This window comes from Manis pentadactyla, chromosome 5, assembly GCF_030020395.1.
Source record: "Manis pentadactyla isolate mManPen7 chromosome 5, mManPen7.hap1, whole genome shotgun sequence".
Taxonomy (NCBI): domain Eukaryota; kingdom Metazoa; phylum Chordata; class Mammalia; order Pholidota; family Manidae; genus Manis; species Manis pentadactyla.
Genome location: NC_080023.1, coordinates 131,960,305 through 131,986,455, shown reverse-complemented (window position 1 = coordinate 131,986,455; position 26,151 = coordinate 131,960,305). Strand labels below are relative to the sequence as shown.

The 26,151-nt window shown below is 40.8% G+C and overlaps 1 protein-coding gene across 4 annotated transcripts in view; it reads left to right on the top strand.

The window, feature by feature from the left end:
• Positions 1-26,151, top strand: part of CFAP61 (cilia and flagella associated protein 61) — a 406,566-nt gene that overhangs the window by 180,258 nt on the left and 200,157 nt on the right. For 3 of the 4 annotated variants that reach the window (XM_057502680.1, XM_057502681.1, XM_057502683.1), the window contains exons 10-13: positions 12-83; positions 4,333-4,511; positions 6,199-6,238; positions 8,865-9,004. In XM_057502680.1, the coding sequence (XP_057358663.1) occupies positions 12-83; positions 4,333-4,511; positions 6,199-6,238; positions 8,865-9,004 (431 nt within the window). The remainder of the gene's footprint in view (positions 1-11; positions 84-4,332; positions 4,512-6,198; positions 6,239-8,864; positions 9,005-26,151) is intronic. The other variant, XM_057502682.1, reaches the window with a different exon arrangement.

Below are 26,151 nucleotides of genomic sequence, written 5' to 3'. Positions count from 1 at the left end.
GTCATTTGCAGAGGAGAATCACAGAAGAAGCTGCAACCAAGGAGCTGTTATCTACAGTTCAAAGTGGAAATAGTGAAATGGAGGTAGGGTTAGGGCAGAGCCTTGCATGCCTGCCGGTTGGCCCCCACAAGGTTCTCTCGTCCCCACCTGAGTCTTTGCGTGCTCTTTCCTTTTCCTGGCCTCCCCGCCTCTCTCTAGCAGGTACAGCTGCCACTGTTTTTAGGGTCTACTCCACTCTCCTGGGACTAATCCTGTATTCTATATCCCTTGTACAGCTTGGATCTAGAAGTTACACTCTCTGTGTCACTTATTCACAACAAGTTCAGTCAATAGGGTTTTTCTTTTCTTCCCATTGTCCAGACAGAAAACATTTTTTGGGGGGCAAAACACTTTTAAAAGAGTTTTCTCCACCTGTATGTCTCAGATCCTATTTTTGCTCATATGCACATGTATACATAGTAGGTGTCATTCATGTGCACCTCAGGTCCCAGTAGCCGCTCCTGTTACAGATCCAGGCCAGGGCCTGACAGCATCCTCTGTGGCTTGCTATCCCTGGGGCACTTCCCCTTCCTTCGTTGGCCTCCCTTCCCCCTGCCCATACCCTCACATGTGCTTTTCTGTTCAACCTGCTTTGTCCACTTCAGTGAACTGTGCTGTTTCCTGCTAGCAACCTGTAGAGATAGGCAGGGCTCTGTGGGGCCTGCTCAGCATTTCGAACTTTTCCTAAGGAGTAGAGGAAGGCTTTGAAGGCCCTAAGTGGAAGATTCAGTCACATATTCTCATTCACAGTGATGAGTGCAGTTCTAAACTTCCAGCAGGTTCCTGGGTGCCTCTTGTTGGCACCTAGTCCACCTCTTGTGGACTGACTGGGCGCAAGTCAGCTGGTCTAGACAACCATTAAAGGGGAACAGGGAAGAGGAGGCTGAGTCACCTCCACGGAGGTCTTGGAACAAGTTCACCGAACATGAATCCCAGTTACTAGAAGTCCAAGAGAGGGCGAATATCACACCCCTCTGGTCTCCACATTCTGACCAAGTAAGAAGTTTACACAGAAGTCAGCTAGGAGTTAAAGTGCCACTTTATTATGGCTGAAGCTGAACTGGAGAGCAAAGCTTGAACCTGTGACACAACAGGATGCCCATTTCCCCTAGTGAATTAACGTACTCACCTGGTTGTAGGCAGGCGTCACCCTTGGCGCAGGGCCTGCCCTCCCCATGAAGTGTGTGAAGGAAGGGAAAGCGCAGCTCAGGAGCTGGATGTGCAGCTGGAAAGAGTATGTGCTGGGCAGGCATGGGTGCCTTTTCTGAATCTCGCTTTGGCATGTGCTCTGCCCCCACCCCCCATTCTTCTGGCACTGCTCCGTCCTCAGCACCCTGAGGACGAGGACTTCAAATGCTGGCTCACTCTTTGGTACTGTGCCTGCAGGCAGGTCAGAATCTGTGGGAAGCAGCCACCCGTCAACAGCCACAGGCAGTTGGAGAGTCAGTACCCCAACTCCTTTACCTCTTGGTGTAATGGCTCTGGGATGTGTTCTCTAGTCTCCCAGAGGTCCCAGCGGGACTGAGTCCACAATGGTAACACCCCCGCCAAATGCCCTGCCTTGGTGTCCTTTGTTGCCTTGCCTCCTTTCCCCACCCACCTCACAGAATTTCTGGGCATCACTTCTCCAGTGAACTCAGCTCGGTTTGCTACTGGGGAAGCCCACACAGGGCCATCCCTCCTCATGCCCTGGAGAGGGGAGAGTGAGGTATGCAGCAGAGGGAGCAGCTTTCTTTCCAGTATTTCTAGGAGGGTAGCCATTCATTTAGGGACCCAAACAGGGATGTTGGGGTGGGGGACAGGATGGTCCCTAGTGCATTGGACATACTGGAATTCAGAGGGCATCTGGGTCAACAAGGTGAGTTGACCTTCCATGTTTATCTCCTCTCCCTTCTGGAAAAAAACCACTGAAATGACAGTAAAACAACAAAAAGGGCACAAATCCAAACAGAAAATGAGACTGAAAGAGGAGATTTAGAAGATGAACACTTTAAAAATGTTTTGAATGGAGAAAATCAATGGAGAAGTTTATACTGGCTTAGCACAGCAGAGGGAGGTGAAAGTCAAGTGCAATTATGAGGGGAGGGACTAGTGACATGTGTGTGACTTCTCTACATTTATCCACAAAAGGCTGAGGACCTGGACTTCTGTGGAAGGTGGGGCAAGGACTGGGCTGAAAGGAGGGTTGTGTTTTGACAGTCTGCTGTGGAGTGTCAGGGACACTACATCCCCTGAAGATGGCACTTAGCTCGTTAGCTATACCCCAAGTAAAATGATCAGATGATCCAAAGATGGAACAAAATTAGCTCCAAATTCAGGCTCAGCCTGCTCCTATAAGCCTGTGTAGTGAAAGACAGGTAATAGACCGTAAGTGGAGTCCTCCACTTCAAACAGAGGAATCCTACCCTCTCTTCCTACCATGTTTTCCAAATGCCAGAAGCCAGATCTTTGTATTAGCTTTTTAATCACTGCTGTAGCAAATTACCACAAACATAGTGGTTTAACAACATAAATTAATTTTCTTACAGTTCTGGAGGTCGGAAATCCTCAAATAGGTCTTACTGTTCTAAGATCCATATGCAGGCAAGGCCCTGTTCCTTCTGGGGGCTCCAGGGGAGAATCCTTTCCCATGCCTTTGCCAGCTTCTAGAAGCCCCTTGCATTCCTTGGCATGTTTCTCATCATGATAACACCATCTTCCCATCTCTGACTTTTCCCCTCTGCCTCCCTAAGACCCCTGTGACTGCATTCGGCCACCCGTATAATGCAAGGTAATCACCTTGCCTCAAAATCCTTGCCATAATGATGTCTGTGAGGTCCCTGTTGCCCTGTGAAGCAACATTCACAAGTTCTGGGGATTAGGCCAGGCGCATCTTTAGGGGTCAATTCTGCCTCTCACAGTTACTCATGCAGAGATTGGAGAACTTAATTCCCCCTGAAACCTTGCAGGCCCCAGGCCTCTAGATATTGTCCCTGGAGGTCATCACCCAATAAAATGGCCTGTGCCCGATCACTCCACAGAGTGCCCCACTTAGCCAGTGGTTGTTGAGTTTTGCTACCTACTAACCACTGTTGATTTTAGGAAGCTAGAAATGTGCTCCCGTGATAAAAGGGTATAAATATGAATAAAGACAACAAGAAGATTGGGAACTTAGGGAGCAGGAGTGGCAAACAAGAGAGCAGGTGTACAGCAGGCAGGGAGAACAAGGCTAGATCAGAGGCAGGGGAGAGAAGTGGAGTCACAGATTATTCCAAATACCTAGTTGGATAGAAACGCTTGACAAAGCTGACAAGGCATATGAAAAAAATTAGGAAACCGAGCAAATCCAAACCCAATATAAGTAAGAGTGTAGTCATGTTACGCTGCTTTGATCAGCAACACGCTATTTACATGTTCATAACAATGTAAATACATCTAATTTATTGTGCTATAATTATATTGAGGGGTTGAGGGGTAGGATATGGGGAAGAATGCCTTCCCCTTAAGAGGGTTCATCTACTCACCACATAAGTATCCAACAGGAAATTTCAAAGACTGGTAAATTAAGAAATAGCAGTATGAGCACATATTCAGAAATACAGAGGTAAATACCAAAAGAAATGAGAAAGCTGAATATTCTCACCAATGGGGAGGGGGACACGACAGACCCCTGAGTTTCTCTTTATGATTTTAGTGCTACTGTTATTTTAATTTTTACTGCATGATTTAAAAGAACTCTGAGAAACATCTCAGAATGAATGACTTTTCTCTAACTGAGCTATAGCACCTTCTTAGATGTCCCTAAAATGAGACTAGGACTCAGTGCTAACTTTCTGGGTGGCTTTCCAACAGACAATTGGACTTCCTGGGCTCCACCTCTCCATCAAACTGCTTACGCAGTCCTAAGATCCAAAGGTTCTTATAGCACAAAAATCACAGTAAGAACACTTTTGGTAACAGGTATTTTGCTTGTGGAATTAATATGTATACATACTAGCATGTTCCAACCTCTATCCACTGATACAGTTAAACTGTGGATCCTATATCACAGGCCAACTGAAACCTTTGATTTTCTGACCTTTGTTGGAAAACTTGTTTCAATGCTTTTATAAATTCTGAATATCTCATTAAGAACTTCTCCTTAAAACTAGACCTGCCTGTAGAAGATTTGTTTCAGGTGAGGCAGTCATATTTATTCTAGGACCAGGATAATATAAAGATGATGCAGCCACTAACTAGCCCATGAAATGAGCCCATGAAATGAGCATGAATGAATAGGATTCCCATTTGGTTCCTCTTCTCTCCTTGCTCTAGAACATAGAAAAACTCAGTCCTGAGTTCACTGTGGATAATGTAGATTCCCATGTCAGTGATATGAGCTTGGCATCCATCTTGCTGCCTAAAGAGACGAGCTACTTCCGCCCGGTCTACAGAGGAGCTTCAGCTGCTTTTTGTATTCAGCTATTTTGTATTGATGAGAAACATGAAGCAAGGCAAGTACTTATCTCCAGGTTGTCTATTATGATAAGAACTTCTTTTGGCATCAGTGGCCCAGGATTCTAATCTTGTAGAGCCAGTGATTTTTCAAATGTGGCAGCACATGCTAATAATCTTCAGGGGAGTTTTTAAAAAGCATAGATTCCTGGGCCTCATTCCCAGAGGTTCCAGTCCAGTAGATTTGGGGAAGGCCACAGAACAGTGCTTCCCAGGGTCTGGCTCACCTATGTATCAGTTGGGGATCTGGGACATCATCATTTATGTAACCACATCTGCTGCTGCTCATTCTCTAAGTTTGTATTTTTGGATTTAAGTTGCTGCTTGTCTGAAGTCTTGTGGTTTCAAGTAACAGAAAATTCAACCCAAAGTGGCTTTGAAAAAAAGGAATTGCCTCTTATGACAAAGGATAAGTCTAGTGATAAGACTGATTTTCAGTATGGCTTGATCCAGGACTTAGATAACCCAATCAAGGATCAAGTTTCTCTGGGCTTCCCAGTAGTCACCCTGCTGCTGGCCCCATTCTCAGAGCAGTGTCCTCACCGGGGGCAAGAGAGTGGACAGCAGAATCAGGCTCTGCCCAAAAGCTAGTGGGGAAGACAGTCTAGTTTGAGCCCAGCTTTCCAGTCACAGCCCCATTGGGCCTGACTGGACTGTGTGCTCATTCTGCAACTGATGACTAAGGCCAACCAGACCATGGTGACAGCCCAGTCCCTCGCCTCATGCCCCCTTTTGAATATGGGCTGGATCCTCACCGAAACATAATCTGAGAGGGGGCTTCGTGGTACACTGAGCAGTGCAGGGCAGCTGCTGGAGGGAGGAGGCATGGTGCTGGACATGGGTGCCCACCAGACCACTCAATCACCCCACTTCCTGTCCCTCCGAACACCCACATGTTCTGTGCTTGCTGCCTCCTGGAGTCTGGTCATGGACCCCTGCCCTCAGTGCCTAGATTCCGCCTCTCCTTTAGGATGCCCAGCTACTCCACCATTTTGTCCACAGAACAATCTGGAAGAAGAAAAGATTGGCCCATTTTGGTAGACTGGAAGGCTCTAGAGTGTCCAGTGACCAAGAGCACTGCTGGGCATTTTCTTTGTAGAGGATATATTTAGACACATTTCCAGTGTCCCAGATTCACATAGAACCATGTTTTGCTTGCACTTTTTTCCTCTTAAATTTTCAATTTCTTTTGGAATCTTGGAGGTCGAAAAGGGAAATCATCTAAGTGTACACATCTAAAAAGCCTGTAAACCCTTTTAGATTTGTTGTGTATATTTATTTTCCCCTGTACATTCGGATATGATTGTGCTTTGAATGTGATTTTTGAATTTTCAAACAGAAGTTCAATGACCCATTGTGATTTGGCTGTGGATATACATCCTTAGCGCTGGTCAGAAAATCGTCTGCATATAAAAGAAAAAGATCAGAGTAGCTTATAACATGCCCATATCTCTTCCCAGATTCTCCAAAAAGGAGGGCAGAGATCATGTCCATGAAATGACTGTCTTGTTTTTTAAATGTGCAGAAGTTAATTGCTGTAATAGTACCTATAGTTCTAGAAAAATACTTTATTATTGACATGTGAAACTTATGCCCAATGGGGAGATAGCCATAAATCTCTTGAAAGATACACTGACACCACCTTTGCTTGCAGGTCAGTGACAATGCTTACTGTCTTGTTTATAGGTCGATGGACTTTATGAATTTTGTTTTCAGTCTTTTTCCTGTAAGTACCTGCTGAATTTTGAGTAATATAATTGGTTTTATAAGCTAGAAGAGTTATAGAAAAGTAAAATACCATATTTATTGTCCAAACATTTAAAATGCTCTGAAGGTTAAGGTTTGAACTATTCTGTGCTCTAAAAATAAGGTTTAATGACATATTATGAACTCTTAAAAATAGAAAATGTCATTTTTGATAATTTTTTCAGTCAGACAGTTTTAATAGTTTTCTTTCAATGCATGATTTCTCTTAGAGATAGCTTTACCAGTGTTTTATTATAATCAAATCATCAATAGAATTCTGGCAGTACATGAAAATGTCAGAAATTGCACTAAAGTGAATTGGCCTGATGTATTAGTTGATAACTTACATGAGCTCAAAGAAATCTCAAAACATTTTATGGCTGTTCTGAGGGTAGGAAAGTGGGAACTTGTGGTTGATTTTCTGTTTGACATTGCCTGACAAGGTGCCTGATATGTAGGAGAGTCTCAGCGCTCTGCAATATGTTTGGTGAATGGGTCCCAGGCAAATATCTGGGTGCAAACAAGGCACTCCATTTCAGGGTGTGCCGAGCCTCTTCCTCCATTTTCTGTTTCACTGTTGTGAAGGGGTGGGGATTCTAACCAACCTCTTATCACTTTGTTGGAGGGAAGAAATCGGGAAGGAAGAAGATTGAGGAACAAAACAGATTTTTGTAAAGGCTTCTCCATGGCTGGCCCGTTAGTTAAGTCAACAACTGTGCTCCTTCAGTTGGCTAATTACAAGCAAAATACCTACTGTTTTAGTTTTCCATGATACTCTATACTGAGGCAAAAAATAAATACGGTTTAATTATCTTGCCTGAAAGCTATGTGATCATAGACTGTACTTCTTCATTTTGTTAATGTATCACATGAAGCCTCACAATGATGTTTTCCATTGTAAATTTTTTGAATTAATTTTAAGACATTTCATAAAGCAATGTAGATCACCTTGATGTAGGCTTTACAAAGCCAGTTCCTCAGAGATGCTCTGAAGTAATTTCACTAAGTTAATTCATTCCTATTTTGAAGTCCATGTAAAGACAGGTCTTTAGCACCACTAAAGCAGTGCTCGCTTTGAAAAGGCAAAAGACATGCTTACTTTTCAATTCCACTTTATTTCAGGATATGGGGAGACAGGAACAAAATAATTTTATGACTTCCTCCTTAATCCTTCAAGTCCAAGGCAAAGCAATTAATTACAGCCTCCTCCTCCCATTGAGACTTGGCACCCAGTTCTTATTTTCAGCTTGAGGATTCCAACATTACTCTAACGTTCCCCAAAAGGTGCTCTGTTATTTTGCCAGAAAGAAGGAAGATAGGATCAAACAATGATTCACTCCTTTGGGTTGCACAGATATCCCCAAGATTCTGGATTAGCACAAGTAATGCCTTCATAGGGCTCAGGAGGAGGTGAGATCCCAAAGGGACAAATTAGCTCTGGGAAGAGCAGGCTGCTTCTGCAGGTGCCTGGCAGAGGGTCAAGTGGGATGTGGGGACACAGACCATCTAGGGTAGCACTGTCTAATAGACAACAAATTCGAGCCCTAAAGTAATTCTAAATGTTCCAGCAGCCACATTAAAAAAAGTAAAAAGACACAGGTGAAATTAGTTTTAATAATATTTTTTGTTTAACTCATTATATCCAAAATTCAATCATTTCAACATGTCATCAGTTTGAAAAATTATTACAGATATTATACACCTTTTCTGTTTTTGAAATCCAGTATGTATTTTATACTTACAACACATTTCTATATAAGCTAAATTCCACCAGAAATACTTGGTCTGCATTTAGATTTCATAACATTTACAGTTGAATAAATAGATACATATACTTAAGTGGTTCCAGACATACATAAAACTTTCCTGATACATGAGTTTTGTATCAGTTTTTAAGTTTAAATGTAATGACAGTGAAATAAAATTAAAAATCCAGTTCTCTGATCTCACTAGCCACATTCCAAATGCTCAGTGTGCAGATGTGGCTACTAGCTGCCATACTGGACAGTGCAGATCTAGAGGGTGAGCCGCCAGGATACATGGATCCTCCTATGTCTGCTGTCAACATCCACTGCCCAGGTTAAACATGCCCTTAGATCTGTTCACCCAAGTGGGGTTATGTGTGATAAAACACCCAGATTTCTGTTCATGTATAATCACAGGGGTTTAGAGCAGACAAGGCTTGGGGCACCACCCTCTCATCTCAGAGGAGGACTGGTGAATGTCACTCAGTAAACCAAAGGCCTTTGCTGTGACACCATGCTGCCTCATTTGCTCCTGGATGTAAGTGAATTTATAAGCACAAATGTCCTCAGTTTAAAAATCTGCTTCCTCAAAAGAGCTGTGCCAAATGGATTCCATTGTTCAGAATATTCATTTATTTAGGTTTCAGTCAGAATTGCTGGTGCTTTCTCCATATTCTTGCAGTTTGCTTATCCTCCTGAATTTTGTATGATTACTTTCCAAATTATAGAAAAGTTTAACTCGAACACTCTCTCTTTACCTATTTGACTTCTGTTTTCTTCAGTGTTCGACAGGAGGAATTTGTTAAGTGAAAAATGACTTCTGATTTTCTTTCCATGTACCCTGGTCCCCATTCACAATAGGACAAGAACTTCTGCATCATTTCTCTGCCCCATCTCACCCCTGAGTTTGCCCTCATTCAGAACTTCATGAAGGTGGTCCCCTTCAACAACTGTACCCTGGAGCAGGACCTCTATGTCTTCCATAAGGCTGGATTGCTAAAGTAAGTGGACACACATTTGGCCACAGAACAATCCATGAAGTTAAAAAAACAGAATGGAACAAAGAGCTCTTTGCCATTTTAGTTTAATGATTTATTTTTAAAATTGGTTTATTGGTAAAGGACTTGGTCAAGTGATTTTAACCCATATATTTAGGAGAAGAGTCATATTGAGGATTTACTTGCCCAGTCAGTATTAAAACATAATGTAACTTCACAGGAACCAAAACAATGCCATGTGGACAGATTCTATGGGTATAATTATGTGACACAAGAAAGAGTCCCACCACAGAGCCCAATATAGTAAGAACTTAGTATGTATATGTATGTGTAAAGATATGTATAGACATACATGACAAAATTTGTGTCACAACAGTGGGAAAAGGTAGGATTATACTGTAAGTGGTGGGACAAAATACAGATAGACATGTTCTTCATATTCTATAGTAAAATAGATTCCCTGGTGATTGAAGTTAAATGTGAATATTGAAAATGTTAGAAATGAGAAAATACGGCTACAGTATTAGGTCTGTGCCAGATTCTGAGAACCCAATGTGAAACAACATGCAGATGTGCTCCCTGTCCTTCCAAAGCTTATGCACTCGCCGACATGTGAGCCTGCAGTTATGATGGGTGTGCTGGCCATGGGCACCTGATACTAGGAGTGTCCATATCACTGAGAGATTCAGCCCAGCTAGAGGGAGCTTTCCTGAGGAAGAATGGTAAGTCCTAGACAAGGAGTGTGAGCGCAGATCGATCTTTATCATGTCTCAGGATGGGAAAGGTCTTTTTAGAACATGGAAGAAGAAAACTAAGATTTTTTACCTAATTTAGTTAAAATGCAACTAACAGAAGGATTTTTTAAATTAAGATATCATTGATATGCAATCTTATGAAGGTTTCACATGAGCAACATTGTGGTTACTACGTTCATTCATATTATCAAGTCCCCCCCCACCCCATTGCAGTCACTGTCCATCAGCATAATAAGATACTGTAGAGTCACTACTTGTCTTCTCTGTGCTATGATGTCTTCCCTGTGACCCCTCTACATTATGTGTGTTAATCATAATGCCCCTTAATCTCCTAACAGAAGGATATTTTTTAACAAATATGGTAGGCACAAGGTTGATATATTTAATATATCAAGAGCTCTGATAAATAAAAAATAAGACCATTTAATACCCAAATAGAAAACTAACCAGAAAGGTTTGCCAGACTGCATATGAAGAAAAACAACAAAAAATTGATATTTAAAAATCTTTAAACTTATCACTAATTAGGGAAAAGAAATCAAAGCAAGAATAAGATATAATTTTTGGTCAATTGGCAAAAATTAAAATGCAGAAACATCCAATTTTTCTATACCAAGTTTAAATATAGGCTAGGATTCTTTGCTGGCAAATGGCAGAAACCCATCAAATTGGCTTAAGTAACTGGAGAATTACTACTGTGCAGAGTGAAGTGAGGACCCCAAGCATGATGCTGGTTTCATACGTGGTGTGATCAGTCCTAAATGATCTATCTCTTTCACCCTGACCCCTTCTCAGACCAGTCCTTCCTCAGTGGCTGCAAGGTAGATGAGAGCTTTAGACCTTTATTATTTCAAGTCCAACAGGAAAAGAGTGGTGGGTATGCTTCTTTTCAGAAGCCCCAACACAAAAGCTATTTGTATCTTATTGGCTCACATTGGGTCCTGGGCTGATGTTGAGCCCAGCCCTGGGCCAGAGGCTGCTGGTTGCCATTGCTTAGGTCTGTTTCCATAGCTCAGGGCTTGGGTTTGGGAGGGGTACATTGCCAGACACAAAACAGGGGCATTTCTGGAGAAATGGGCAATTGGGCTACTCCCCACTGCTTTCATATTTCATAACAGGATCATCTCGATCAATAGAAAGTGAACAGTGTGTGTCTTACAGGAATAATGTCAATACCTTGCATTTTCTATAATTTAACTTTTCAAACTGTCTTAAACATGTAGTCTTATTCTTACAAAACATTATGTAGCTCATTGGACTTAGCATTTAAAGTCCTTGCATTTAAATTGGACCCCAATAAAGTTGCTGCAAAATCTTATGACAAAGGGACTGGTATTGCAGATTAGGAGAGCTTCCTCTATAGTTGTTGTGAGTGAAGATTTTTTAAGTGAAGCTTTGAGAAACACCCTAAATAATTGCTTGGTAGGTGAGGGCTACTTCAATGAATATTGGCATATTCATTCAATACATTACTGTGCAAATTTTGAAAAAATAAAAACTGTCTATCTTGTATGGAATGTCTAGGATGTTGAGAAAAGCAAGGAGTCGAACACTAACAGGAATGGTAATAATAGTAATGGTGGCCTACCTTTATGGAAGGTTTATGGTGTTTGACACACTTTTTTGTTACTTTCCATGTGTCAATACTCACAATGACCTTATTATTACCCCATTTTATAGGTAAGGAAACTGATACTCAGAGAGGTTAAGTAACTCATCCAAAGTGTACACAGCAGAAAACAGCTAAGCTAGACTTGAAACTAAGGCAGTTAGCTTACAGAGCCAACTCATAACCACCTCTCAGAGTGCTTCTCTATACTGTGCTTTCAGTGTAAAGCTGCTGTTGTAACAGAGACCCCAAAACGCAATGGCTTCAGCCAGATAGACATTCTGCCTGTACCACCCAGTAGTCCAGACATGAACAGGTGGTCTAAGAATAGCAACTTTTTCCCCATGAAGTTATCCAGGTTCCTTCTCCTACTGCTCTTCATTCTCATAAAGCCTGGGTATTTACTGAATGTCTGCCTAGTCAGTCAGGATGTCTGTGAATATGGATGGGAAGAAAAATTGCATCTTCATTTTGGTAATCTATAATCACAATTTAGTGTGTCCTTCCATTGTGAATGTAGGCAACAAGCTGCAGAAGTGTTAGCAAAACCATCAACAGTAGAAACCATGGACATTTTCATGTCACATTACAGTTGTTGCAGTATCTCAAAATTTGTATGCTAACCCTACTTGATCATTTCAGTAACTTTATTCTCAGTTAAACCTGTTACTTAATGTATTAATGAGGAGGCACATTTTTTAACATTTTGATAACTGTATTTTAATGTAATGTGTTGTCTCTTTTTTTACACATTTAAAAACAGTCTGAAAAGGAGACCATGGCACACAAAAGTTGTAGACCACTGCCATAGTGGTCTCTTTTCCTGCTGGCCTGTGAGCTGGCTCAAAGCACCATAGCCACCTTTCGGCCCACAGGCAGAGTGGAAAGAGAAAGGAAGGGAAAGCACTTAGCTCTGAGGGAATTTGCATTACCTCTGTTCATAGTCTGTGGTCCGGAAGTTGTTGCATAGCCCTGCCAAGCTCCAAGAGAGACTGGGGGATATGTCACTAGTGGGTTGGGTGTGTGCCAAGTGAAAACTCAGTTGATTTAGTTCTTAAAAAGAAGGGGAAAGGATACTGTGGGACCATCATATCTAGTTTTTATCTTACATATGCATAAAAGTTCTAGAAAGGTACACAGGACTTTATTAGCCTTATGGGCCTCTGGAAGCAGGACCAGGAGGTTGGGATGTAGATGGTGACTTGCTTTCTGCATTAAGCCTATCGAATCTGACTTTTTCAAATTAGTAAACTTTATTTTTTAGAGCAGTTTTAGGTTGACAACAAAACAGCAGAAAGAGCAGAGGGTCCCTGCATATCCCATTCCTAGTGGGAAGTCCCTTGCCACAGAGTGTCCCCAAATTAACACCACCCTCCATGGAGTTACACCATTTGTTACCATCAATCAATGGCACTCATTATCACCCAGTGTGTGTTATGGTTCTCTCTATCTGCTGTACATTCTGTGGTTTTGACAATGTATGAAGACATGTATCCACCATTGTAACATCACAGAGGAGTTTCTAAAAGTCCTCCATGTTCCACCTATTCATCCCTGTCTCTTTTCCCACAAACTGTAGCAACCTCTGATTTTTTTACTGTCTCAGTAGTTTTGCCTTTTCCAGACTGTCAAATAGTTGAAATCATATAGTAAGCAACCTTTATAGATTGGCCTCTTTCACTTAGTAATATACATTTTAAAGTTCCTCATGTTTTTTCATGACTTGATAGCTCATTTCCACTTAGTGCTGAATAATCCATCATCTGGGTGTACCAGTTTATGTATCCATTCACCTGCTGAAGGACATCTCATTTACTTTCATGTTTTGGACATCATGAATATAGCTGCTATAACTGTTAGTGTGCAGGTTTTTCTGTGGATCTAGGTTTTCAACTCATTTGAGGATATACTAAAGAGTACAATTTTGGATCATACAGTTTTGTGAGAAAATGCCAAACTTTCTTCCAAAGAGGTGGTCCAATGCTAGGTTCCCACCAGCAATGAATGTTGCTTCACGTCCTTGATGGCATTTGGTGTTGTCAGGGTTTTGAATTTCTGCTATATCGGTGTGTAGTGGTGATGAATGGCAGAACATCTTTCATTGCTATTTGCTCTCTGTATATCCACTTTGGTGACTTGTCACCAAGATGAATTATCAGTTCAGACCTTTTGCCCATTTTTAAGTTGCATTATTAATTTCTGTTTTTTTGAAATCATGGACCTGCATTAATACTGTAATAGAAAATATACTTTAAATTCTACATTCTTAAGTTCATTATATTGGTGACATTTCCTTATGACTTGGGGTTTTCTTAATGAATAATACACACTGGAGGTGAAGAGCACCCAGACAACATGGGATCAGGAATGTTCTCTACTCCCAGTGTGGCCCATGTATCAGCAGAAATATCCCTGGAGAACTTGCTAGAATGCAGGGTCTCAGAGATGTGAAATTCCTGAGAACAACATGGGATCATGGGTGACAGTTGCAGCCTTGACCTTAGTGGCTTAATTGCCTAATTCATAGTCATATTCTTCTCTCTCCCACTCTCTCTTTTTACTATAAGCATATATTGCTTTTATTAAAAGTTGAATCTAATTTTTTAAAACAACGAGACTTTTAACATTTGTCAGGAAATCAGTCCTGCTTGCAGCTGACCCTAGTTTTCTTTGTATACATTTGTAGTGTCGGCTTCATTTTTTATCACTTACATAGAAAGTTGGAGCAAAGCACGTGCACCTGGTTGTTCTCTGAACAATGAGACTCACAAGCCGAAATAGTTTTGTGCCTACACAAAATCACCATCTCTGTCCCTCTTCCTTCTGAGCCCTCCTCAGGAGGCTTCCTGTGTTTGTGAGTTTTGTTGCCAACCATCCCACTACTCCAGCCCCACTTCTCAGTTTGTCCGATCCCATGTCCCTTCTGTGCCGTTATGTTGTTCCTGTTCCCCTTTCTACTCAAGAATCCATTCCTGGACTTGTAGGGCCTTGCATCCCTCAAAAGCAACATGTTTGTTACCATCAGGGGATGTTCCTTTTGCAGACATGGCAGCAGGCCATTGTTTTCTAGTGAAAACTTAGATCTTTTCTTTAATTCTTTCCTTTAAACTAAATTCTGAGCACAGCACTTTTTAGGGAAATCACACATATAATGTTAGAAATGGTAGTTTTGCCTGTCAGGATTGTTCAGCTCCTAAAGGAAATATGATATAGAGAACTGCCTTCTTTTTCAGCTCAAACCCCTGTGCCTGCCTCAGGCAGCTGAACTTGGCCATATGAGAGGGAGAGACCAGCAGACCTGAGGGTGTTTGTACAGAAATTTAAAGGGAGGCTAAACTTACACTCTTACATCCCAGAGATATTTATATTTTTAAAGACAATTTGTGTTAAACTGTAAACTTCATATGTCAGGAGGAATTTCACATCTCTGAGAATGAAGTTCAGAAAATTCAGGTGGGAGTAACTTCAGAGACCAGCCGTCCTGTTGAAACGGTGCCTGGCATCAATTTTCCATGAGGGAGGAGGCACTGCCTTCCTTGGCCCACCTGTTCTGCCCCCACTTCCTCACAGTTTCCCCACAAGTTTCAAGATCTTTTTAGAACAGCTCCCTGCACTGACCCCTGCAACTCAGCAAGGTTAAGGGAGTGATCAGCATTCCCTGTAAGCCAGGTTCCTGTGCAGGGGAGCTCTGTGACACACACCCCTTTGTCTGTGGGGCTCACACTCAGTGTTTAGTCAGTGAGGCCTTATAAGTGTTGTTTTTGTCCTGGATGCAAAGAAGACCATTGCAGGGTGTCTGGCAGCTCCACAGGCCATTATGCACTATGGCATCTTACACCTTCCTGCCTCATAGTACATGGCTTCCCTTCTCAGGGTTGCCTCATCTTTATTCAAGGAGAGTTCTGTATCTCACATGCTGTTCTCTACTCCCAGTGTGTCCCATGTATCAGCAGCAGCATCCCTGGAGAACTTGCTAGAATGCAGGGTCTCAGGCCCCACCCCATCTTCTGAATCTGTGTTTGCCCAGGAGTCTGTGTTGTTAGCAATGCTCCATGTGATATTTATGTACACTAAAGTTTGGGAAGCACTGGAAGTCTTTTGCCATTTATGAGTACAGGTTTCCCCTACTAACCAAAAGTTGAACATTCCTGTGAGACCTTTCGTGAACATAGATGGCATGAAGCAAAGAGTATCCCCCACCTTTTGCAATTTTGCATTATGCCACATCACTTTATGAAAGACCTACTACCTGTTTTCACTAACTAAAAGAAATCCTGAGAGGATTTTTGCTTTTATAAAAAAAGCCATTGCTGTACTAGCGTTTAAGTCTTTTGTAAAAGTAAAGTGGCATAGTGCAAACCTTCAGAGGGCAGGGGATACCTGTATATCATTTGGTAGAAAACAATTGGGATTGTATCTCTCCTCCAAATGTAAATTTTCTATATCCATGTAAGCCATGCCTATTTTAAACATTTTAGTATCTGGTATTTTCAGTTCTGTGGAGGTATTAAGGCTTTTCTGTATTGGAAAATAGACACTTGGGCTAGATTTTATGTGAACTGAAATTGTGTGGGGAAAAAGATGGTGGTGCAAGAAGTGAGGCAGAAACCTCCTGTCAAAACCACATATAACATGAAAATACAGCAAATACAACTAATCCTGAAAGAGCAACCAGAAAGAAGATTGCAACATATGACCTACATCTGGGGAAAGAGAAGACATGGAAAAGGGTAAAGTAGCAAAGGCATGAAACGGCAGGACCAAAGCCCTCCCTCGATCCCAGCTCACAGATGAAAGGAAGAGAAATTGAGCAGGGAGGGAGTAGAAGCCCAGGACTGCTAAACACCCAACCATGGAAGTCTGCTCCGGGAGCATGAACCCACATTACATGATGCTCTGGAGATTAGAGGGGTTGGAAAGCAAAAACAGGTAGAATACTCAGACTGAGATTCCAGCCACTTGTCAAGAACAGATACCCACAGCTGGTCACTCTGGGAAAAAAGAAAGGTGGGTCCTTTAAAAGACTTCCCAATGGCAAGAAGGGTGTTAAAGGGGCAAGGACTACACAGAGCTTGCTTTCAGGAGAAATGAGAGGTGAACAAAATCATGCCATCACATCCAACCCAATAGGTTGGGAACTTTCAGGAGTTTCATGCACTCCATCCCCCTTGCTGGCAATGCAGCATTTAAGCCACTTGACTGTGATATGCAGCCTGCCACCCCTTCCTTCCTGCATGCTCTGTCCACTGGCCCTTGCAGTGGAGGGCAGGCACTGCAGCCGGGAAGCAGGAAAGAGCTCTTGTCCCCAAGCAAGCACCAGCACAACTCATCTGTGACCCCCACCATCACTCCAGGTGCTGGGTGGCTCCAGAGAATAGAGCTTCTCATAATAGAGGGTACCACCCACACAGTTATTTATTCCATAGTAATCATTAGAAATATGAAACAACAAATGAATCTTGTACAAAGGAAAATCCCTGTAACACCAAAAGGAGGGCTAAGTGAAACTGAAATCACCAGTCTTCTAGATAAAGATTTCAAAATAAAAATCATAAACATAGTGGAGCCAAGATGGTGGCATGAGTAGAGCAGTGGAAATCTCCTCCCAAAACCACATATATTTTAAAAAATACAACAAAGACAACTATTCCTAAAAGAGAGAACAGAAGACACAGGACAACAGCCAGACTACATCCACACCTGCAAGAACCCAGCGCCTCGTGAAAGGGGTAAGATACAAGCTGCAACCCGGCGGGAACTGAGTGCCCCTCACTCCAGCTCCCAGCAGGAGGAGAGGAGTCAGAGCGGGGAGGGAGAGGGAGCCCAGGACTGCTAAACACCCAGCCCTAGCCATCCACACCAGAGAGCACAGTGCATGCGTGGGGTGCTGGAAAGTAGGGAAACGGGACAGTAAGACCTGTGAGCAGGTCCCTGCAGCCAGCACCCCAGGGACAAAGAAAAGTGAGTGCTTTTTGAAAGTCTTAAAGGGACAGGGACCCCACAGCTGGACGGAAGCATCCTGGGACACTTAGCCCATGGGCTGGGAATCCTGGGGAACTCTGGGCACTCTAACGCCCTGGACAGCAGGGCAGCTCAGAGGCCCCTCATGGAGATAACAACCTCCCGGCGTTTCCCCTCCAACAAAGCTCTGCAGTATCGGAGCAGCAGCCTGAGGCAGGCCACACCCACAGCAACAGCAGAACTAAAACTCCACAATGGCCGAGGAAGAATCAGAAGCCCTGTCTGCGCACAGCTGCCCAGCACAAGCCACTAGAGGTTGCTGTTCTCCCAGGAGAGTAAGGCCACAAACCAACAAGAAGGGATGTTCTCCCAGCTGTCACTCACGCCAGCTCCACAAACTATCTGTATCGCCATGAAAAGGCAGAACTTGAGGCCGACCGAGATCACAGAGTCAACCCCTGAGAAGGAGATAGACCTAACCAGTCTTCCGGAAAAAGAATTCAAAATAAAAATCATAAACATGCTAACGGAGCTGCAGAGAAATATGCAAGAGCAAAGGGATGACATCCAGAGGGAGACTACAGAAGTGAAACAATCTCTGGAAGGATTTATAAGCAGACTGGGTAAGATGCAAGAGGCCATTGATGGAATAGAAACCAGAGAATAGGAACGCATAGAAGCTGACACAGAGAGAGATAAAAAGATCTCCAGGAATGAAACAATATTAAGAGAACTGTGTAACCAATCCAAAGGGAACAATATCTGCATTATAGGGGTACCAGAAGAACAGAGGGAAAAAGGGATAGAAAGTGTCTTTGAAGAAATAATTGCTGAAAACTTCCCCAAACTGGGTCGATCAGACCACAGAAGTATGCAGAACTCCCAACAGAAGGGACCCAAGGAGGACAACACCAAGACATGTAATAATTAAAATGGCAAAGATCAAGGACAAGGACAAAGTTTTAAAGGCAGCTACAGAGAGGAAAAAAGTCACCTACAAAGGAAAACCCATCAGGCTATCATCAGACTTCTCAACAGAAACCTTACAGGCCAGAAGAGAATGACATGATATATTTAATGCAATGAAATAGAAGGGCCTTGAACCAAGAATACTGTATCCAGCACGATTATCACTTAAATATGAAGGAGGGATTAAACAATTCCCAGACAAGCAAAAGCTGAGGGAATTTGTCTCCCGCAAAGCACCTCTACAGGGTATTTTAGAGGGACTGTTCTATACAGGAGCACTCCTAAGACTAAACAGATGTCACCAGAGAAAAAAAAAAATCACAGCAAAGAAAGCAGATCAACCAAATACTAACTAAAGGCAAAAAATAAAATAAAATCCCCACTAAAAGCACGTAAAGGAAACACGAAAGAGCACAAAATAAAACAACCAACATATAAAGAATGGAGGTGGAGGACTAAGAAGGGAGAGAAGAAAAGAATCTCCAGACAGTGTATATAACAGCTCAATAAGCAAGCTAAGTTAGGCAGTAAGATACTAAAGAAGCTAACCTTGAACCTTTGGTAACCATGAATCTAAAGCCTGAAATGGCAATAAGTACATATCTTTCAATAGTCACCCTAAATGTAAATGGACTGAATGCATCAATCAAAAGACACAAAGTAATAGAATGGATAAAAAGCAAGACCCATCTATATGCTGCTTACAAGAAACTCACCTCAAACCCAAAGACATGCACAGACTAAAAGTCAAGGGATGAAAAAAGATATTTCATGCAAACAACAGGGACAAAAAAACAGGTCTTGCAGTACTAGTATCAGACAAAATAGGCTTCAAAACAAAGAAAGCAACAAGAGATAAAGAAGGACATTATATAAAGATAAAGGGCTCAGTCCAACAAGAGGACATAACCATTATAAATATACATTCACCCAACAGAGGAGCACCAGCATATGTGGATCAAATACTAACAGAACTAAAAGAGGAAATAGAATGCAATGCATTCATTTTAGGAGACTTCAACACGCCACTCACCCCAAAGAATAGATCCACTGGGCAGAAAATAAGTAAGGACACGGAGGCACTGAACAACACACTAGAACAGATGGACCTAATAGACATCTACAGAACTCTACATCCAAAAGCAACAGGATACACATTCTTCTCAAGTGCACATGGAACATGCTCCAGAATAGACCACATACTAGGCCACAAAAAGAGTCTCAGTAAATTCCAAAAGATTGAAATTCTACCAACCAACTTTTCAGACCACAAAGGTGTAAAACTAGAAATAAATAGTACAAAGAAAACAAAAAGGCTAACAAACACATGAGGCTTACCAACATACTCGTAAATAATCAATGGATGAATGAACAAATTAAAATAGAGATCAAGGAATATATGGAAACAAATGACAACAACAACACAAAGCCCCAACTTCTGTGGGATGCAGCGAAAGCAGTCTTAAGAGGAAAGTATATAGCAATCCAGGCATACTTAAAGAAGGAAGAACAATCCCAAATGAATAGTCTAACATCACAATTATCAAAACTGGAAAAGGAAGAACAAATGAGGCCTAAAGTCAGCAGAAGGAGGGACATCCTAAAGATCAGAGAAGAAATAAATAAAATTGAGAAGATTAAAACAATAGAGAAAATCAGTGAAACCAAGAGCTGGTTCTTTGAGAAAATAAAATTAATAGATAAGCCTCTAGCCAAACTTATTAAGAGAAAAAGAGAATCAACACATATCAACAGAATCAGAAACGAGAATGGAAAAACCACGACAAACTCCACAGAAATACAAAGATTTATTAGAGAATACTATGAAAACCTATATGCTAAGAAGCTGGAAAACCTAGAAGAAATGGACAACTTCCTAGAAAAATACAACCTTCTAAGACTGACCAAGGAAGAAACACAAAAGTTAAACAAACCAATTACGAGCAAAGAAATTGAAGCAGTAATAAAAAAACTACCCAAGAACAAAACCCCCAGGACAGATGGATTTACCTCAGTATTTTATCAGACATACAGAGAAGACATAATACCCATTCTCCTTAAAGTTTTCCAAAAAATAGAATAGGAGGGAATACTCCCAAACTCATTCTGTGAAGACAACATCACCCTAATACCAAAACCAGGCAAAGACCCCACCAAAAAAGAAAATTACAGATCAATATCCCTGATAAACGTAGATGCAAAAATACTCAATAAAATATTAGCAAACTGAATTCAAAAATATATCAAAAGGATCATACACCACGACCAAGTGGGATTCATCCCAGGGATGCAAGGATGATACAACATTCAAAAATCCATCAACATCACCCACCACATCAACAAAAAGAAGAACAAAAACCACATGATCGTCTCCATAGATACTGAAAAAGCATTCAACAAAATTCAACATCCAATCATGATAAAAACTCTCAGCAAAATGGGTATAGAGGGCAAGTACTTCAACATAATAAAGGCCATATATGATAAAGCCACAGCTAACATCATATTGAACAGTGAGAAGCTGAAAGCTTTTCCTCTGAGATTGGGAACAAGACAGAGATGCCCACTCTTCCCACTGTTATTTAACATAGTACTGGAGGTCCTAGCCACGGCAGTCAGACAAAACAAAGAAATACAAGGAATCCAGATTGGTAAAGAAGAGGTTAAACCATCACTATTTGCAGATGACATGATACTGTACATAAAAAAACCCTAAAGACTCCACTCCAAAACTACTAGAACTGATATCGGAATACACCAAAGTTGCAGAATACAAAATTAACACACAGAAAAATGTGGCTTTCCTATACACTAACAATGAACCAATAGAAAGAGAAATCAGGAAAACAATTCCATTCGCAATTACATCAAAAAGAATAAAATACCTAGGAAAGACCTATACCCTGAAAACTATAAGACACTCTTAAGAGAATTTAAAGAGGACACTAACAAATGGAAATTCATCCCATGCTCTTGGCTAGGAAGAATTAATATTGTCAAAATGGCCATCTTGCCCAAAGCAATATACAGATGTGATGCAATCTCTATCAAATTTCCAACAACATTCTTCAACGAACTGGAACAAACGGTTCAAAAATTCATATGGAAACACCAAAGACCCCAAAAAGCCAAAGCAATCCTGAGAAAGAAGAATAAAGTGGCAGGGATCTCACTCCACAACTTCAAGCTCTACTACAGAGCCATAGTAATCAAGACAATTTGGTACTGGCACAAGAACAGAGCCACAGACCAGTGGAACAGATTAGAGACTCCAGACATTAACCCAAACATATATAGTCAATTAATATTTGATAAAGGGGCCATGGACATACAATGGGGAAATGACAGCATCTTCAACACTTGGTGCTGGCAAAACTGGACAGCTACATGTAAGAGAATGAAACTTGATCACTGTCTAACCCCATACACAAAAGTAAATTTAAAATGGATCAAAGACCTGAATGTAAATCATGAAACCATAAAACTCTTAGAAAAAAACATAGGCAAAAATCTCTTGGACATAAACATGAGTGACTTCTTCATGAACATATCTCCCCGGGCAAGGAAAACAATAGCAAAAATAAACAAGTGGGACTATATCAAGCTGAAAATCTGTACAGCAAAGGACACCATCAATAGAACAAAATAGTACCCTACAGTGTGGGAGAATATATTCATAAATGACAGATCCAATAAAGGCTTGACATCCAAAATATATAAAGAGCTCATGCACCTCAACAAACAAAAAGCAAATAATCCAATTAAAAAATCAGCAGAGGAACTGAACAGACAGTTCTCCAAAAAAGAAATTCAGATGACCAACAGACACCTGAAAAGATGCTCCACATCACTAGTTATCAGAGAAGTGCAAATTAAAACCACAATGAGATGTCACCTCACACCAGTAAGCATGGCCACCATCCAAAAGACAAACAACAACAAATGTTGGCAAGGTTGTGGAGAAAGGAGAACCCTCCTACACTGCTGGTGGGAATGTAAATTAGTTCAACCTCTGTGGAAAGCAGTATGCAAGTTCCTCAAAATACTCAACATAGACTTAACATTTGACCCAGGAATTCCACTTCTAGGAATTTACACTAGGAATGCAGCACTCCAGTTTGAAAAAGACAGATGCACTCCTATGTTTATCACAGCACTATATACAATAGCCAAGAAATGGAAGCAACTAAGTGTCCATCAGTAGATGAATGGATAAAGAAGAGGTGGTACATATACACAATGGAATATTATTCAGCCATAAGAAGAAAACAAATCCTACCATTTGCAACAACATGGATGGAGGTAGAGGGTATTATGCTCAGTGAAAGAAGCCAAGCAGAGAAAGACAAATACCAAATATTTCACTCATCTGTGGAGTATAAGAACAAAGGAAAAACTGAAGGAACAAAACAGCAGCAGAGTCACAGAACCCAAGAATGGACTAGCAGTTACCAAAGGGAAAGAGACTGGGGAGAATGGGAGGGAAAGGAGGGGTAAGAGTGGGGAAGAAGAAAGGGGGTATTATGATTAGCATGTATAATGTGGGGGTGGGGGAAAGGGAAGGGCTGTGCAACACAGAGAAGACAAGTAGTGATTCTGCAACATCTTACTATGCTAATGGACAGTGACTGTAATGGGGTTTGGGGGGGGGTTGGTTTAGGGGAAAGCCTAGTAAACATAATGTTCTTCATGTAATTGTAGATTTATGATAACAAAAAAAGGGGGGGCTTACTCCCTGACAGGATAAAATTAACTGCAAATCTATGATTAATGCATGCTTTACATATCATTAATTTTGATCTTTTAATGGGTGTAGGATGATCAGATAAGGAAGTACATTTTTCTGATAATATTTCTTTCTCTTAAAAAAAAAGCAGTTCCTGTGTGGTGGTCCCCAATAGGTTCTTCACAATAGTATAAAGGTCATATCAAAGTGTGGGCAAAGGGTTTGTTTGTGTTTATACAGAGGATCAAAGCCTAATTTGGCTACCCAGAAAATGAATTAAGATACCATATGAAGAAGAACTTCCAACATCAACATCCTCTGGAAGAGTCATTCCAGAAGATGATCATCAAAAAACTTCAGCAAAGATCCTGGAGCTTTTGAAGTTGTAGTTGCATTCATCCCGCCAGATCCTGGACTTGCCATTGGAATGCAGAAGGAGATATCTAAGCTGGCCTGTGCATACAGTAAAACAACAAATTTGACTGGTTCTATATTGTTAGAACTCAACCAAGAATTAGGAGAAGTGCAAGTTGCAGTGCTTCAAAATCATGCTACTATAGACTATCTATTGTTAAAAGAACATATGTGAGGTGAACAGTTCCCAGGAATGTGTTGTTTTAATTTGTCTGATTTTTCTCAAACTATTCAAGTTCAGTTAGACAGTATCCATCATATTATTGATAAGTTTTCACAAATGCCTAGGGTGCCTAACTGGTTTTCTTGGTTTCACTGGATATGGCTGGTAATTGTAGGTCTGGTTTTGCTATGTATCTGTATTCCTGTTCTGTTAATGTGTGTACTCAATTTAATTAGTAGTTTCTTAAAACCTGTACATGCTTATGGTACTCTACAAGAAGTTATATCAAAGAAATAATCAATCTCCTCATGTTTTCTTCCATCTGCTACTTCTATAGCTTTTCTTTTTCCTTCCTAATTACAGCCCTTTAGTAGAATTCGTGCCTCATATTGAAAATTACCAAGTATATTAGTTCTTCCAAGTGGTAAAGATACCTCAAGACAAATGCTGGGCATAGAAGCCACAGGGCATAAATCTGCAAAGAAGTAAAAAGCTAACCTTTTCAAACAATATTGCTTCTCTCTCACCAACTTTACATTTCCCTGTATGGCCATGGAAGACGGCTGGTTAGCCAGAGACGGGTAAGATTCCTCAAGGGAGGAACAACCTAAGACAGGCACAGTCACAGGGGGACCATCAGGTGAGAAATTGCGAATCAACAGAGGTGAGGCTTAGAACCTCAACCCCCCTGTTTTGAGAGAAATCTTCTGCATCCGTGGATGTTTTGTTGCCCTTGTCTAGCTTGGATTAGTACTTAGTCTATAGGCACAGACCTGATCGTCTGCACTTGCCCTCTTACAGCACTAAATTATGCTTTCTATCTTTATCTTGCATCTACCTACCACTTCAGCATTTTAGTTTTAAAAAAATAAGGGAGAAATGTGGGATCCACATATAAATAAAGTATAAAAATCAAATGAATAATCATATCTGACTTGATTGTTTATAGTTCGTGTTGTGTGATCAAAACCGAAAGTTTCTGTGACAGCCCTTGCACTGTTCACCATGTAAGAACTTATTCACCATGTAAGAACTTGTTTACCATGTAAGAACTTGTTCATTATTCTTCAGAAGATTGGAGACTGTTGTGAGTTAGGCTTGGGGTTGATTAATGATTGTGCATTGAGTCCCCTATACAGAATTTTATTGTTGTAAACAACCATTTGATCAATAAATATGAGAGATGCCCTCTCCAAAAAAAAATCATAAACATGCTTTCAGAGGTACAGAAAAATATTCAAGTTCTCAGGGAGGACATCAAGAAAAAGAAAATGAAAAATTCAGTACCTGAAATAGAATATGTATTGGATGGATTTATAAGCAGACTAGTTGAGGTAGAGATGGTAAATGAAACAGAAATTAGAGAACAAAAATTCAAAGAAGCTGAGGCACAGAGAGAGAAAAGAATAATAGAATGAAAGAATAATAACACAGAGATTGAAAGAATAATAAAAGAATGGTGCAACCAATCCAAACAGAACAATATTCACATTATAGGTGTACCAGAAGAAGAAAAGAGAGAAAAAGATAAGATATAGAAAGTCTCTCTGAGGAAATAATTGCTGAAAACTTACCATTTGGGGGAAGGAAATAGTTTCTAAGGCCATGAAAGATTTCCCAACACAGGGGACCTAAGGAAGACTTACCAAGACCTATTAAAATTAAAATGGCAAAGATCATGGACAAGGACAGAGTATTAAAAGCAGCCAGATAGGGAAATAAGATCACATTCAAAGGAAAACTCATCAGGCTATCATCAGACTTCTAAGCAGAAACCTTACAGGCCATAAGGGAGTGTCATGATATAGTTAATGCAATGAAACAGAAGGGCCTTGAACCAATAATACTTTACCTGGCAAGATTATAATTTAATTGAAGCACAAATTAAACAATTTCCAGATAAGCACAAGTTTAGGGAATTTACCTCCCACAAAATATCTCTACAGTGTATTCTAAAGAGACTGCTATAGATGGAAGCTTCTAAGGCTAATTAGCAGTCACCAGAGAAAATAAAACTACATTAAAGGAAGAAGACCAATTAGTTACTAACCAAATGCAAAATTAAATCAACTAGATTGTGTTTGAAATAGTGTAATAAGCAAGTTAATTTAGACTGTTAGATAATAAAGATGCTGCCCTTGAACATGTGGTAACCCCAAATCTAAAACCTGCAATGGCAGTGAGTACACACCTATCAATAAGCACCCTATATATAAATGGACTCAATGCACCAATCAAAAGACATAGAGTTAAAGAAAAGATTAAAAAAACAAGACCCATCTATGTGCTGGCAAAAAGAGACTCACTTCAAACCAAAAGATATATACAGACTAAAAGTGAAGGGATGAAAAAGATATTTCATGCAAATAATAGGGAGAAAAAAAAAGAGTTGCAGTCCTGATATCAGACAAAATAGACTTGAAAACAAAGAAAGAAACAAGACAAAGAAGGGCATTACAAAATGATAAAGGAGTCAGTCAGACAAGAGGATATAACCATTATAAATATCTATGCACCCAAAATAGGGGCACCTACATACCTGATACATATATT